This window comes from Scyliorhinus canicula, chromosome 9 (genome assembly GCF_902713615.1).
Source record: "Scyliorhinus canicula chromosome 9, sScyCan1.1, whole genome shotgun sequence".
Classification (NCBI taxonomy): Eukaryota; Metazoa; Chordata; class Chondrichthyes; order Carcharhiniformes; family Scyliorhinidae; genus Scyliorhinus; species Scyliorhinus canicula.
In genome coordinates, this window is record NC_052154.1 from 182,044,784 (window position 1) to 182,059,277 (window position 14,494).

The following is a 14,494-nucleotide window of genomic DNA, read 5'->3' on the forward strand; positions in this document are numbered from 1 at the left end:
GGGTCGCTCTGTTTGTTGTGGTGTCCAGTTTGCAAGAATTTCCACTGCGGCAATCTTTTTGTGCAGCTTCCCTTTAAGAGGCAGCCTGTGTTTGAGAAAGAGCAGGGTCTTTCTCGCACGCAGTCTGCAGCAATGCTGCCTGGGCCTCCTGCTGCGCACAATTGCGAGCAGCACTGTGAAGGACCAGAAACAGAGCTGGAGACCTAATTCAGATGAAGCAAGCAGACAAATTATGTATCATACCCCCCCACCACGGCTAATTATGGCCCGTGTGTTTAGAAATCGGGGGCATATGAATTTCCCGTCCTTCGAATCCAGTAGGTTCCTGACATTGACGTATTTTTAGGTCCCTGTGTACAGTTGGTATTATTTCCTCTTCCTGTACTATGAAAATCAATATAAGGTTTTAATTTAGCAAGTCTGTCCCATTCATTTTAGTGTCACCTTCACAGAATGATAGAATCCCTACAGGGCCGATCATCTGTTTTTATAAACTTACATTTCCTCACAATACTCTCCAACCCCCCCCCCCCCCCCCCCCCCCCACACACACACACTCATTCTTTTATCTAATGTATCTATAAAACCTTTATTTTTTTGTTGGTTGCAGAACTTTCTCTTGATATTGCTTTTTTGCACCCCGTTATTTTGTTCACTCCTTTGTTGATTTTATAATTCCGCAGTCTGCTGGATTTCTGCTTTTTATTTTCACTTAACATTATCCCTTACCTCAGTTGTCCATCTTGAATGCAGAGCTAATTGCACAAGTGGAGCTTTTGCCTTTTAGCGACATGCGCTAACTTTTGTACTTTACCAAGATAATGCCCAAGAATTTCCCATTGTTTAGCTGTAGTTTTGTCCGGTCCAGTTTACAGTTGTCAACTCAATTTATTTCTCAAGGTAGGTTACGTGGCGCATACGAAACATTCACACCATCTGTATCACATTTGACAATGAGTGCAAAAACAAGTATGTGGTTTTTTTTACAAAATTAACTTTAGCCGTGAAAGACTTTTGAAGCAATTTATTTATTTATTTTAAGATATCAGATAATGTATGTTTCAGTTTTAACCACACCCCATTTAGTTTTTCACTTCTTTTGCAGGTGGACATGTTGGAGCCAGGTGCCCTCAAATACTTCAGTAGATAATTTTTAAAAAACATTTAACACTGGACAATATATTTGGCTGTGGAGAGCACCATAGCTGAAATCAACCCGATCATCCTTAGATAGAAGCGGGGTAGTTTCATTACAGTGCTTGAATTTCTTGACATTTCAATAATTCACCTCGACTGTGTTCAATATGCCTGCACTGAGACTATATTCAAGTGCACCTTAAATTGAGTCTGATTGAGATATATCATCACTAAAATCTATATTCAGACTGGTATCTCTGACTTTCAGTCGAGAGATGACCATTACCTAATTTTCTATTCTGCAGTTTGTGGTATTATACATGCCAGTAAAGTAAGGGTTCATAAAATGTACACAGAGAGCCACTAGAGGGAGCTAGTCTCAGAAGTATATAAGGGATGATGCAGAGCCTTGTGGGACAGGAGGTTGGAGTAGGTGGTAGGAGCAAGAGCTGGATAGAAGGACTGTAGATAGTAAGAGAGCAAAGGAGTAGTTTGTTATGTTAGTGAGTTAGATGTAGATGAGTGTAGTGAGTATAGTTTATCTGTGATCAATCAACTGTTTGTTTCTTAGGGATAAGTGTCAAATCCAGTTAGTAGTAGTAATAAAATAGTTGTGTTGGTTTACAAGACTCGTTGTTCTCTGATCAACACTACACATCAAAGTGATCCAAATAGAACAAGGCAGAGAACAACACATGGTACCAAGAGTGGGGTTCAAACGCACGCAGACATATGCCACACAGTTGAGCTAAGATTTCTGGAACACCAGTTATTATACCATTTTGTATAAGATGAAAATGCTAAGGTTTATCTTCTGGCTGAAGTATACTGGACAACAAAGCTTCTACAGTTTGCTCTTAACAAGGTAATGGATATTGCGAAGGGAATGAGCATGTTAGGTGCTCAGTATGGTCTCCTGAATACAGTCTTTCAAATTCCATCACAAATTCAAGCCCAAAGGTTGACTGGGCGAGACTGCTGCCCAGCTTCTCTTTTGGGTAATTTCTGTAACGCAATAGGAACTGGGCTGAGGCGACTCGGAATCAGTTCACTAAATCTGACAGAAACAGACCATTCATCTAATCCGGGCTCAAAAGCAATGTCTCAATAGTGAAAAGACGGTGCATTGACTATGGTGACCCGAACACAGCGGAAGACTCTTTGAACATTTTAACAAACAAAAGCAAAGCTGACGGCAGCTATTTTATAACGCGGCGTAATATTAACAGCAGCAACCAATGTCTAACAATTAACAGCAGCCAACAATGTCGGGGAGTTAATTTTCAGAAGAGTCAGTTTCTTCGGTCGAGCCATCGCTCTCAATGTCCACTTTCTTGCGTTGAGTCAGAGTCTTGCGATGACCGACTTTTCTGGACGGTTCCTTCTGAGCGAGCACGTGAGCACTCCCGGAGGTCTGGTTACTGAGCATGTGTTCAATTCTACCGACAGACATAAACACAAGAGATTAATCATTGCAATACAATGTCCGTACTCACATCCCGCTACAGGCCCTACTGGCTGCACAGCCTAAACTGCGGAATGGAAGGTTGAACAAACCAAAACCGCGGAAAGTTGGGAGGGGTGGCTTGGCGAGATTTATCAACAAACTTGGATCGTGAGATTAAGTCATTGGATCATTTTCACTGATGGTGATTGACCCGCAGAAATTGATGGGATTGAGTAAATGCACAAACTGCATAGGGAACTGTTCCTTAGCAGATTTCACAAAGTGAACAGCAGAAAGTGCAATCACTATCCGATTTCTCCTAGAGGCCAAAAATATGCAGTCAATTACAGGTAACTGTCATACACAACATTTTCTCAGCAAATGTGCTCCTTCAGTGATTTATTTTAAACTGTGAGACAGTATTAGGAAATCTGTATAATGTAGGCGCATTACAGAGATAGAATAACATGGTTATCCAGAGGACATTGTCCAGGGCAAGGAAATGAATTAAAATGAGAGTTGCAGTTCCACGGTATTCCTGCTGGTGGCATCAGTGACATGTAATACACCAGCACCAACCTGCAACAAAGCTCCAGCTTGTTGTGGAAAGCACTTTTGGAACAAACTAATTGACAAAAAGTAAATTTTTTTCAAATGTGAAACTTATACTTAGCTGTAAACATAAAGCTGGCTGTCGTATATCCGTTCCTTCAGAGAATACCACAAAAATATTCTCATTTAAATTGGCAATATCTTGGTGTTTATCCGAATAAGGAATGATAATTAGCATCAAGCACTCCTGGGTTACGGCATATTACTCTGCAGCTCCAAGTTCCCAGTACTCCACAATAACAATCTATACTTATCCGAAACGTCTCAAAAGAAACCTACAGCTAATCAGTTTGAGCTCAAAGCCCAGACTGAATTTGACTTGAAATCGCCACATGGGCAAGCCTTTTTTTTCAGCACGTTTCGTGTAAGATAAAAAAGAATTTGTGCATTTTCTGGTTGCAAATGTCCATCTGAACGCCAATGGTGCTAGTTTTTTCTCTCGCGTTTCCTTTCAAAGTCGTGCATGTGCATATATCCAAATGTAAAATTTGCCATGGGCCTTGTTTTTTTGAACAAAAAGAGTTCTGGAGAAGTCACATTGAACTGGAAGCATTCACCCCGTTTCTCCCTCCACCGACACTGGCTGATCCGACGAGTCTTTGCAGCAATTCCTGTTTCTATTTCAGTTTACCAGCATCCACAGTATTTTGCTTTTATTACAGCACATGGAAGGTAATTTTTTCAAAGCAAATATTGCCTTAAAAATACCGTGAAATTTTAACAAGGTGGAATTTCAGCAAGACGGCAGAAAATACGTTCATCGCAAGTAAGTAAGTATTCTTAGCTCGGGGGGGGGTTAATCACCTCAAAGGTGGGTGAGTTTGGGTTGGGAGGGAAGGTATAATTTAAATGCTTGTCCGGATACCAGGAGAATCCTCTTGTCGCTTCGTGAGATCATTCACACCCACCTGAGGGGGCAAATGGGGCCTCGATTTAATGTCATGTGATCAATTATGGGCATGATTCAACGGACTGAAGTCAAAGTTCGCGAACGGCACATTTAGCGGGTGTTACTTGGCGGCTGCAGCACCGAGACACATTCCTCGATCCAGCGCCACATTATTATTCTTTTCAGCCTCGGGGAGATTCTCTGTGTCGAGGTGGCACTCGGAGGGATTTCACCAACAGGAAAGGCTCCTCGCCGATTAGGGCGCCATTTTTTCCGCAACCTCCCACACCCACACACATACTTTCATCTCCCTCCCGGCTTTTATGGCCCCTCCCCCTCACACCCCCAACCTTGGGGAGGTTGCCCCGGGCCCGACCCCTGGCAGTGGCAACCTGGAATCTGGGAACTCTGGACTGCTGGCCTGGCACCCAGGAAGTGCCAGCACATTATTGGGGGCTGGTTTAGCTCAGTTGGCTGGATAGCTGATTTGTGATGCGGAGCAAGGCTAGCAGCATGGGTTCAATTCCCGTACCGGCCGAGGTTATCCATTAAGGGCCCGCCTTCACAACCTTGCCCCCTTGTCTGAGATGTGGTGAACCTCAGGTTAAATCACCACCAGTCAGCTCTCCCCCCTCAAAGGGGAAAGCAGCCTGTGGTCATCTGGGACTATGTCGCCTTTAACTTGCTTTTATTGTTATTGTAGAGTACTGGAAACTTGGATATGCAAAGGCATATGCAGTAACCCAGGACTGCTTGCTATTAATCATCTTTCCTTTTAACTCATGACCTTCTGACTCAGAGGGGAGAGGATTAAAACTTAGCGAAGACTAATATCTAAACAATGTGTCAGCATAAACGCAACAGAGTTCCGTGCAGGTGGAGCACAATTCGACAATTTTCCATTCATTTGCTTAAGAATTCACTTCTTGATGTGCTGTGAAAATTTGCAAGTCTCCAGTTGAAGTAAATGAATGATTGTTGATTGAAACACTGAAAGAACTAAGTTTGTTCAAGTTATTCAAATATAAAAAGTGGCACGGGACATAGAAAGATGATAAAATATCAGAGAGTACGTTTTGGGAAGCTGGGGCTGGAGATAATAGAACTGTAAAGTGTAGTATGGGACAGAGAGAACAGCAATCGAAACAGCATGTAAATCTGTCTTTTCATCTACAGGACACCACTTTATAATCCTATGGGTTAAGGCAGGCACTAAGCTTGGTGTAGTCACAGCAAAGGTACAATGGGGAAAGGTCACTGTCTGAGGCCTTTCAGCCAGAATATATCAGGAGCTGGAAACTGAGTAAAGCCTCTTGCGATGTAATATACCTTGCAAATATTAACCCTTATTGTAAAGGCAGTGAGCAACAAAGAGTATTAGAGGAAATTGGTGTGTTTTGCATCTTCTGTGATGTGAACTTTGCAAGGTCATGCAATGTACTTTCCTAAACATTTAGGAATAAAGTATATTTTTGAAAAGAAAATGCACTTTTCTGAGGGATGCACCTAATCTGCATTGGCTCAATGGGGGACATCCACTGTCTCAGGCTCTGCCTCCACGGTATGCTGAGATACAATAAGTCATATAAAATCCTCGAGCTGTATATTTGACATCAAATGAATATTATAAATATAACTTCTGTCACTAAAGGTGGAAATATGGAGTGTTTTTGCCCCTGTTTCTCTATAAATAATATCTGTCTGTGTAGAGTTTGCACGTTCTCCCCTTGTCTGCGTGGGTTTCCTCCGGGTGCTCAGGGTTCCTCCCACAGTCCAAAGATGTGCAGGTTAGGTGGATTGGCCATGATAAAATTGTGCCTTATTGCCGTGTCCAAGGATGTATAGGTTAGGAGGGGTTACGGGGATAGGGTGGGGAGTGGGCCTATATAGGGTGCTCTTTCAAGAGGGTCAGTGCAGACTCAATGAGTCGAATGGCCTCCTTCTGCACTACAGGAATTCTATGATTCGACAGCTCAAAAACTAATGGATGGATTTGGATGATATTTGAATGATATCTGCACCAGATAGAGTATGGCCCAAGGAAGAACCGATTAGCGTCTGGCGAAGATGTGGTTGCAGATCCTTGTGAGATAATATGAATTGACTTTTCTTTTAAAGGACGTAGTGGGCTGTTTTATTTTGAACCCTGTTGATTGTTTTAGAATGTTGGGGATGTCTCAGTTGCTGTGGCAGAATTTGTCACAGCTGTCAAAACGTGAGCAGAGTTTTCAGAACAGGTTATGTAATGTACCTTTACAAATTTTATGATTATGATTTTGGAAAAAAAACTAAACTTGCTGCCCCTATAGGTACAAACGGCAAATCAAAGGCAGTAGTTTGGCCCAGCACTCGCTCGATGAAAAGTAAGTAGCAGAACTGCTAAATATTCCAATTTCAACTGAGGTCAACTAACACACGTGAAAAATGTATGACGGGATTTACGCTGCCGCATGGGGTGAAGAGGAAAATCGGTCCTGATACATATTCAGAAATTTTTCTTGGAAACTATTTCTAAGTTGAGAATGAATTGAGTGTTAATCAGACAAAAAGGTGGAATAATAAATTCCAAAGTGTTTACGATGCAGTTATTTTTTCACGTACACTTTCTCCAGCTCTCGGTCCATGTCTGAATCTATGAGAAGTTCGGACTTACTGGGAAGAATTCCTGTAAACAACAACAAAAAAAAATCATTACTTTAGATACAGGGCTGGATTCTTCCGCCCGCCCGCCGCAAGAACGGCACGGGCGATACGCGGGCAATGGAGAAGTCCATCGACCTCGGGCAGGATTCACCGGTTGCCGGGCGAACTTGGCCAGAGAACCCGCCCACGATGATTTTAAAATAATTCTAAAGTTAGGAATAGATTAAAATTGTTATAAATGCTCCTGACATTTTGTCTCTTCACATCAAGGGTGAAAAAATGCTTTTGAAGTTATTTACATTCGTGCATTTTTAGCAAGGACCAACCAACAAATGTTTCTGTCGACAATACTACCCAGAAATTAAATCTTTGAGAAATGCAGCTTTAAGAATAAATATGATTCCAAATAGGCCCTGTGGCGCAGTGGCAATGTCCCTGTCTCTACCCCAGAAACTCCGGGCTTCAGTCCCACCTGAGGTGGCGATAGCCAAGGAAGGTGCGTTCATAACGCGGCCAAACCTGAGTGTCAACCTGCAGATCCTTCCAAACCGGCTAAGGGATGACGGTAAGAGCAGGACAGACTCCTGGTCGGCCACACTTGATGTTTAGTGGCCCCCTTCAAACGATAAGCACTTGGCGACAGACTAGCGACCTGTTTCAGGAATTACTAGCTATTGAACCAGACCAAAGTATGTTTTGGTGCATCACTAGATTTGTGTGACAAGAGAATAGAAGAAGGGCGGCGCAATAGTTAGCACTGCTGCCTCACAGCGCCAGGGGCCAAGGTTCGATCTTGACCTCGGGTGACTGTCTGTGTGGAGTCTGCACGTTCTCCCCGTGTCTACGTGGGTTTCCTCCGAGTGCTCCGGTTTCCTCCCACAGTCCAAAGATGTGCAGATTAGGTGGATTAGCCATGCTAAATTGCCCCTTAGTGTCCAAATGGGGACATAGGGCTAGCGTGGGGATTGGGCCTAAGTAGGGTGCTCTTTCGAAGGGGTGGTGCAGACTCAATGGGCCGAATGGCCTCCTTTTGCACTGTAGGGATTCTATGATTCCAATTCCATGTGCAGTGCAATCTCCTGTTTCCTGGATTGTAATTCAATTAATCCACATCAAAACAAAATTACAGAGTAAAGGCCTTACAGGTCACACTGAAGGTAATATCCAGTTCTGAACAATTGTTCTCATTTGCTTACAATAAATGAATCCTACACAAAATAATTATCAAACAACAAATTTAGTCAAATTTACACTAAATGATCCATTAAGCATTAATGTTAAATAAAATATGGTAGTTACTCATTGTGACTTACATAAATAAATTTAACGGTTTTAAATTAAAAAGTTTTAGTGAAAGATGATTTTATCTCACTCCTATATCCCCGGAAGATGTTGTGGGTATGGGTCCCGGAGTATCCGAGTACCAACCATATGTGAGCCATGATGAATGGTGGCACATTACTGCTGGGGACCAAATAGCTGACCTTGATCGATTGCACATTTCATAATGCATACACGTGTGTGTAAACTAGTCAGTAAATAGTTATCAATGGAAATGATCATGGTTGATTTTGTCAAACCAAATGCACAAATTTAACTTGCTTGTACTACATGAGTTCTATCACTGGGTGGTGCTGTAACCTTCTAAATGTATTTACCGTTTGTCAATTGTCAACCATCCTACCAGGTGGAATATCTGTGGCGAATACAGAACACAGAACAGTACAGCACAGAACAGGCTCTTCGGCCCTCGATGTTGTGCCGAGCCATGATCACCCTACTCAAACCCACGTATCCACCCTATACCCGTAACCCAACAACCCCCCACCTTAACCTTACTTTTTAGGACACTATGGGCAATTTAGCATGGCCAATCCACCTAACCCGCACATCTTTGGACTGTGGGAGGAAACTGGAGCACCCGGAGGAAACCCACGCACACACGGGGAGGATGTGCAGACTCCGCACAGACAGTGACCCAGCCAGGAATCGAACCTGGGACCCTGGAGCTGTGAAGCATTTATGCTAACCACCATGCTACCGTGCTGCCCTAAATACTGACAGACCTCTGTACAAACCCCATTTCTGTCTGTTGTGTTATAAAAGTTCTTTAGAAATTCACAAGAGACACATTAGTCTCATTTTCAGATATAGTGGGAAGTCATTCAATCAACTCCGAGGGGCGTTAGGGGCAGATGATAATGAAGCACACCTGTAGGGTGCACCCTCAATGTCACACCTGTTGCCACCTCAGCCCCTTTATGGTGACCTCGATCACAGGCGGGGGACAGCTGGCATCCATTTAATGCCCCTTTGCGCCGCTGACGAGTCAATGCTACAAAGTGTGGCATGCATTCTGTGCATGTCCGTGACTTGTCACAGCTCCAACTCTGAGCAGCGCAGAGTATGGCACTCCATGAAGGCTGGCCACTTTCTCAATGGAGGAGGTATTGTGCTCAAACCAGTGAACATTGAGGGGCACAGGAGATGAATCTTTCAATCTTATTCCACGCTGCCTCAGTAAACTCCGAGATGTGAGCACACATTTCATGCTGGTTCTCCAGGTCCAGCCACCTGTGTCATGACTCATGAGGCTCTGTGCTGGCTCTATGAATGCATTAGCCAAGTATTCGCACATGTCTGACCTTTCACATTGGCCTGACAATTTGTTTCTTTTCATTTTATTCTGCTCTACACAACTTACTTATTTCAATAAGAAGTCTTACAACACCAGGTTAAAGTCCAACAGGTTTGTTTCAAACACGAGCTTTCGGAGCACGGCTCCTTCTTCAGGTGAATGGAAAGGCTTGTTCCAGAAATGTTTATATAGACACAGTCAGAGATGCCCCGGAATGCGAGCACCTGCAGGCAATCAAATCATCAAAGATGCAGAGAGAGAGGTAACTCCAGGTTAAAGAGGTGTGAATTGTCCCAAGCCAGTTCAGTCGGTAGGTCTCTGCAAGTCCAGGCTTGTTGGTGGGGGCCGAATGTAATGCGACATGAATCCCAGATCCCGGTTGAGTCCGCATTCATGCGTGCGGAACTTAGCTATAAGTTTTTGCTCAGCAATTTTGCGTTGTCGCGTCTCCTGAAGGCCTCCTTGTAGAATGCTGACCCGGAGATCAGAGGCTGAATGTCCTTGACTGCTGAAGTGTTCCCCAACTGGAAGGGAACATTCCTGCCTGTTGATAGTCGCACGATGCCCGTTTATTCGTTGTCGCAGTGTCTGCATGGTCTCGCCAATGTACCACGCTTCGGGACATCCTTTCCTGCAGCGTATGAGGTAGACTACATTGGTCGAGTCGCACGAGTATGCGCCGCGTACCTGGTGGGTGGTGTTTCCACGTGTAATGGTGGTGTCCATGTCGATGATCTGGCATGTCTTGCAGAGATTACCCTGGCAGGGTTTTGTGGTGTTGTGGTTGCTGTTCTGAAGGCTGGGTAATTTGCTGCAAACAATGGTTTGTTTGAGGTTGCGCGGTTGTTTGAAGGCCAGTAGTGGGGGTGTGGGGATGACCTTGGCAAGATGTCCATCCTCGCTGATGATGTGTTGGAGGCTGCGAAGAAGATGTCGTAGTTTCTCCGCCCCAGGAAAGTACTGGACGACGAAGGGTACTCTGTCAGTGGTGTCCCGTGTTTGTCTTCTGAGGAGGTCGGTGCGGTTTTTTGCTGTGGCGCGGTGGAACTGTCGATCAATGAGTCGAGCGCCATATCCCGTTCGTACGAGGGCATCTTTCAGCATCTGTAGGTGTCTGTTGCGCTCCTCCTTGTCTGAGCAGATCCTGTGTATACGGAGGGCTTGTCCATAGGGGATGGCTTCTTTAATGTGTTTCGGGTGAAAGCTGGAGAAGTGGAGCATCGTGAGATTATCTGTGGGCTTGCGGTAAAGCGAGGTGCTGAGGTGACCGTCCTTGATGGAGACGAGTGTGTCCAAGAATGGAACTGAATTTGGAGAATAGTCCATGGTGAGTTTGATGGTGGGATGGAACTTATTGATGTCATCGTGTAGTCGTTTCAGTGATGTCTCGCCGTGGGTCCAAAGGAAAAAAATGTCATCGATGTATCTGGTGTATAGCATCGGTTGAAAGTCCTGTGTGGTGAGGAAGTCCTGTTCAAACTTGTGCATGAAGATGTTGGCATATTGAGGTGCAAATTTGGTCCCCATGGCTGTTCCGTGCGTCTGGATGAAGAATTTGTTGTCGAAGGTGAAGACGTTGTGGTCTAGAATGAAACGGATGAGTTGCAGAATTGCGTCTGGAGATTGGCAGTTGTCGGTGTTGAGGACTGAGGCTGTTGCAGCAATGCCGTCGTCATGGGGGATGCTGGTGTAGAGTGCCGAGACATCCATTGTGACGAGGAATGTTCCTGGTTCAACTGGTCCATGGGTGCTGAGTTTCTGTAGGAAGTCCGTCGTGTCGCGACAGAAGCTGGGTGTACCTTGTACGATGGGTTTCAAGATGCCCTCGATGTGGCCAGAGAGGTTCTCACACAGGGTCCCATTGCCTGAAACGATAGGACGGCCTGGTGTGTTGGCCTTGTGTATTTTCGGGAGGCAGTAGAGATCTCCAATGCGGGGATTACGTGGGATGAGAGCACGTAGGGTGTTCTGAAGGTCTGGATCTAAGGTCTTGATCAGTCTGCTGAGTTGGCGGATGTGTTCCTTGGTTGGATCTGCGGGTAACTGCCTGTAGTGTTCCTGGTTGTCGAGTTGTCGGTATACTTCTTTGCAGTAGTCTGTTCTGTTCAGTATGACGGTGGCCCCTCCTTTGTCTGCTGGTTTGATGACGATGTTGCGGTTGGTCTTGAGAGTGCGGATGGCGTTGCGTTGTGCTTGGGTGACGTTTGAGGCTGCCTTGTGATTGCGAGTGATGAATCTGGCATTGACACGACTTCTGACGGCTTGAGCATACATGTCGAGTCTAGGGCAGCGGCCTTCCGGAGGGGTCCAATTTGACTCTTTCCTTTTCGGTTGCTGCACTGCAGATCTCGCGGTCTGCTGTTCCGGTTCATTGGTCGTGTCCCTGGGTTCGCTGTCGGCCTCTTGGGGTCTGTGGAAGAATTCCCGGAGCCTCATTCGCCTGATGAATTCCTCCGTATCTGCCGCGAGACTGATGGGGTCCATTTTGGTGGTGGTGCAGAAATTGAGCCCTCTGCTGAGGACTTCGATTTCGTCTGGTTGAAGGGTGTAGTCTGACAAGTTGACAATGGATTTCCCTGTATTGTTTTCGACTGTTGTACCGGGAGAAGCTTGATTGCTGCTGGTGGTGATGCCAAGTTTCTCAAGCTTCCTGTTCTTGGTGTGCATGTAGGTGGCATAGTATTGCTGTCTCATCTGTTTGGCGGTGTTCCGCAGCTGGTCTGCTGTGTCCTGAGCGCAAGTTGAGAATATGGCCTCTCTCTTGGTTTATCTGTAGTCCTTTCGGGATCTTGTCTGCTTTTTTGCATCTTTGTAGAAACTGAATGTCAGTGTCTATATGCGCGATCTTCCTGGAGATCCTCTCCACTTTGAGCCGGCAGTTTGCGGTGTCAATGGTAGCCATGATGTGGAGATGCCGGCGTTGGACTGGGGTGAGCACAGTAAGAAGTCTTACAACACCAGGTTAAAGTCCAACAGGTTTGTTTCAAACACGAGCTTTCGGAGCACGGCTCCTTCTTCAGGTGAATGGAAAGGCTTGTTCCAGAAATGTTTATATAGACACAGTCAGAGATGCCCCGGAATGCGAGCACCTGCAGGCAATCAAATCATCAAAGATATTCCCCGCATCCCCGCATTGGAGATCTCTACTGCCTCCCGAAAATACACAAGGCCAACACACCAGGCCGTCCTATCGTTTCAGGCAATGGGACCCTGTGTGAGAACCTCTCTGGCCACATCGAGGGCATCTTGAAACCCATCGTACAAGGTACACCCAGCTTCTGTCGCGACACGACGGACTTCCTACAGAAACTCAGCACCCATGGACCAGTTGAACCAGGAACATTCCTCGTCACAATGGATGTCTCGGCACTCTACACCAGCATCCCCCATGACGACGGCATTGCTGCAACAGCCTCAGTCCTCAACACCGACAACTGCCAATCTCCAGACGCAATTCTGCAACTCATCCGTTTCATTCTAGACCACAACGTCTTCACCTTCGACAACAAATTCTTCATCCAGACGCACGGAACAGCCATGGGGACCAAATTTGCACCTCAATATGCCAACATCTTCATGCACAAGTTTGAACAGGACTTCCTCACCACACAGGACTTTCAACCGATGCTATACACCAGATACATCGATGACATTTTTTTCCTTTGGACCCACGGCGAGACATCACTGAAACGACTACACGATGACATCAATAAGTTCCATCCCACCATCAAACTCACCATGGACTATTCTCCAAATTCAGTTCCATTCTTGGACACACTCGTCTCCATCAAGGACGGTCACCTCAGCACCTCGCTTTACCGCAAGCCCACAGATAATCTCACGATGCTCCACTTCTCCAGCTTTCACCCGAAACACATTAAAGAAGCCATCCCCTATGGACAAGCCCTCCGTATACACAGGATCTGCTCAGACAAGGAGGAGCGCAACAGACACCTACAGATGCTGAAAGATGCCCTCGTACGAACGGGATATGGCGCTCGACTCATTGATCGACAGTTCCACCGCGCCACAGCAAAAAACCGCACCGACCTCCTCAGAAGACAAACACGGGACACCACTGACAGAGTACCCTTCGTCGTCCAGTACTTTCCTGGGGCGGAGAAACTACGACATCTTCTTCGCAGCCTCCAACACATCATCAGCGAGGATGGACATCTTGCCAAGGTCATCCCCACACCCCCACTACTGGCCTTCAAACAACCGCGCAACCTCAAACAAACCATTGTTTGCAGCAAATTACCCAGCCTTCAGAACAGCAACCACAACACCACAAAACCCTGCCAGGGTAATCTCTGCAAGACATGCCAGATCATCGACATGGACACCACCATTACACGTGGAAACACCACCCACCAGGTACGCGGCGCATACTCGTGCGACTCGACCAATGTAGTCTACCTCATACGCTGCAGGAAAGGATGTCCCGAAGCGTGGTACATTGGCGAGACCATGCAGACACTGCGACAACGAATAAACGGGCATCGTGCGACTATCAACAGGCAGGAATGTTCCCTTCCAGTTGGGGAACACTTCAGCAGTCAAGGACATTCAGCCTCTGATCTCCGGGTCAGCATTCTACAAGGAGGCCTTCAGGAGACGCGACAACGCAAAATTGCTGAGCAAAAACTTATAGCTAAGTTCCGCACGCATGAATGCGGACTCAACCGGGATCTGGGATTCATGTCGCATTACATTCGGCCCCCACCAACAAGCCTGGACTTGCAGAGGCCTACCGACTGAACTGGCTTGGGACAATTCACACCTCTTTAACCTGGAGTTACCTCTCTCTCTGCATCTTTGATGATTTGATTGCCTGCAGGTGCTCGCATTCCGGGGCATCTCTGACTGTGTCTATATAAACATTTCTGGAACAAGCCTTTCCATTCACCTGAAGAAGGAGCCGTGCTCCGAAAGCTCGTGTTTGAAACAAACCTGTTGGACTTTAACCTGGTGTTGTAAGACTTCTTACTGTGCTCACCCCAGTCCAACGCCGGCATCTCCACATCATACTTATTTCAAGAAACACATAGGGTGCGATTTAATGACCTCATCGCACCAGACTTAGTCTCGGGACGAGGCCGCTGAATCTCACGAGAGGCCTCTCTCA

General features: G+C 45.9%; 1 protein-coding gene across 1 annotated transcript in view; it reads right to left on the minus strand.

Moving 5' to 3' along the window:
- Positions 1-1,009: 1,009 nt before the first annotated feature.
- c9h11orf49 (chromosome 9 C11orf49 homolog) overlaps positions 1,010-14,494 on the minus strand; it is a 348,746-nt gene continuing 335,261 nt past the window's right edge. Inside the window, exons 8-9 of the mRNA XM_038808282.1 lie at positions 6,687-6,750; positions 1,010-2,576 (exon numbers count right to left, since the gene is read on the minus strand). Coding sequence (XP_038664210.1) covers positions 2,414-2,576; positions 6,687-6,750 — 227 coding nt within the window. The 3' untranslated portion in view covers positions 1,010-2,413. The remainder of the gene's footprint in view (positions 2,577-6,686; positions 6,751-14,494) is intronic.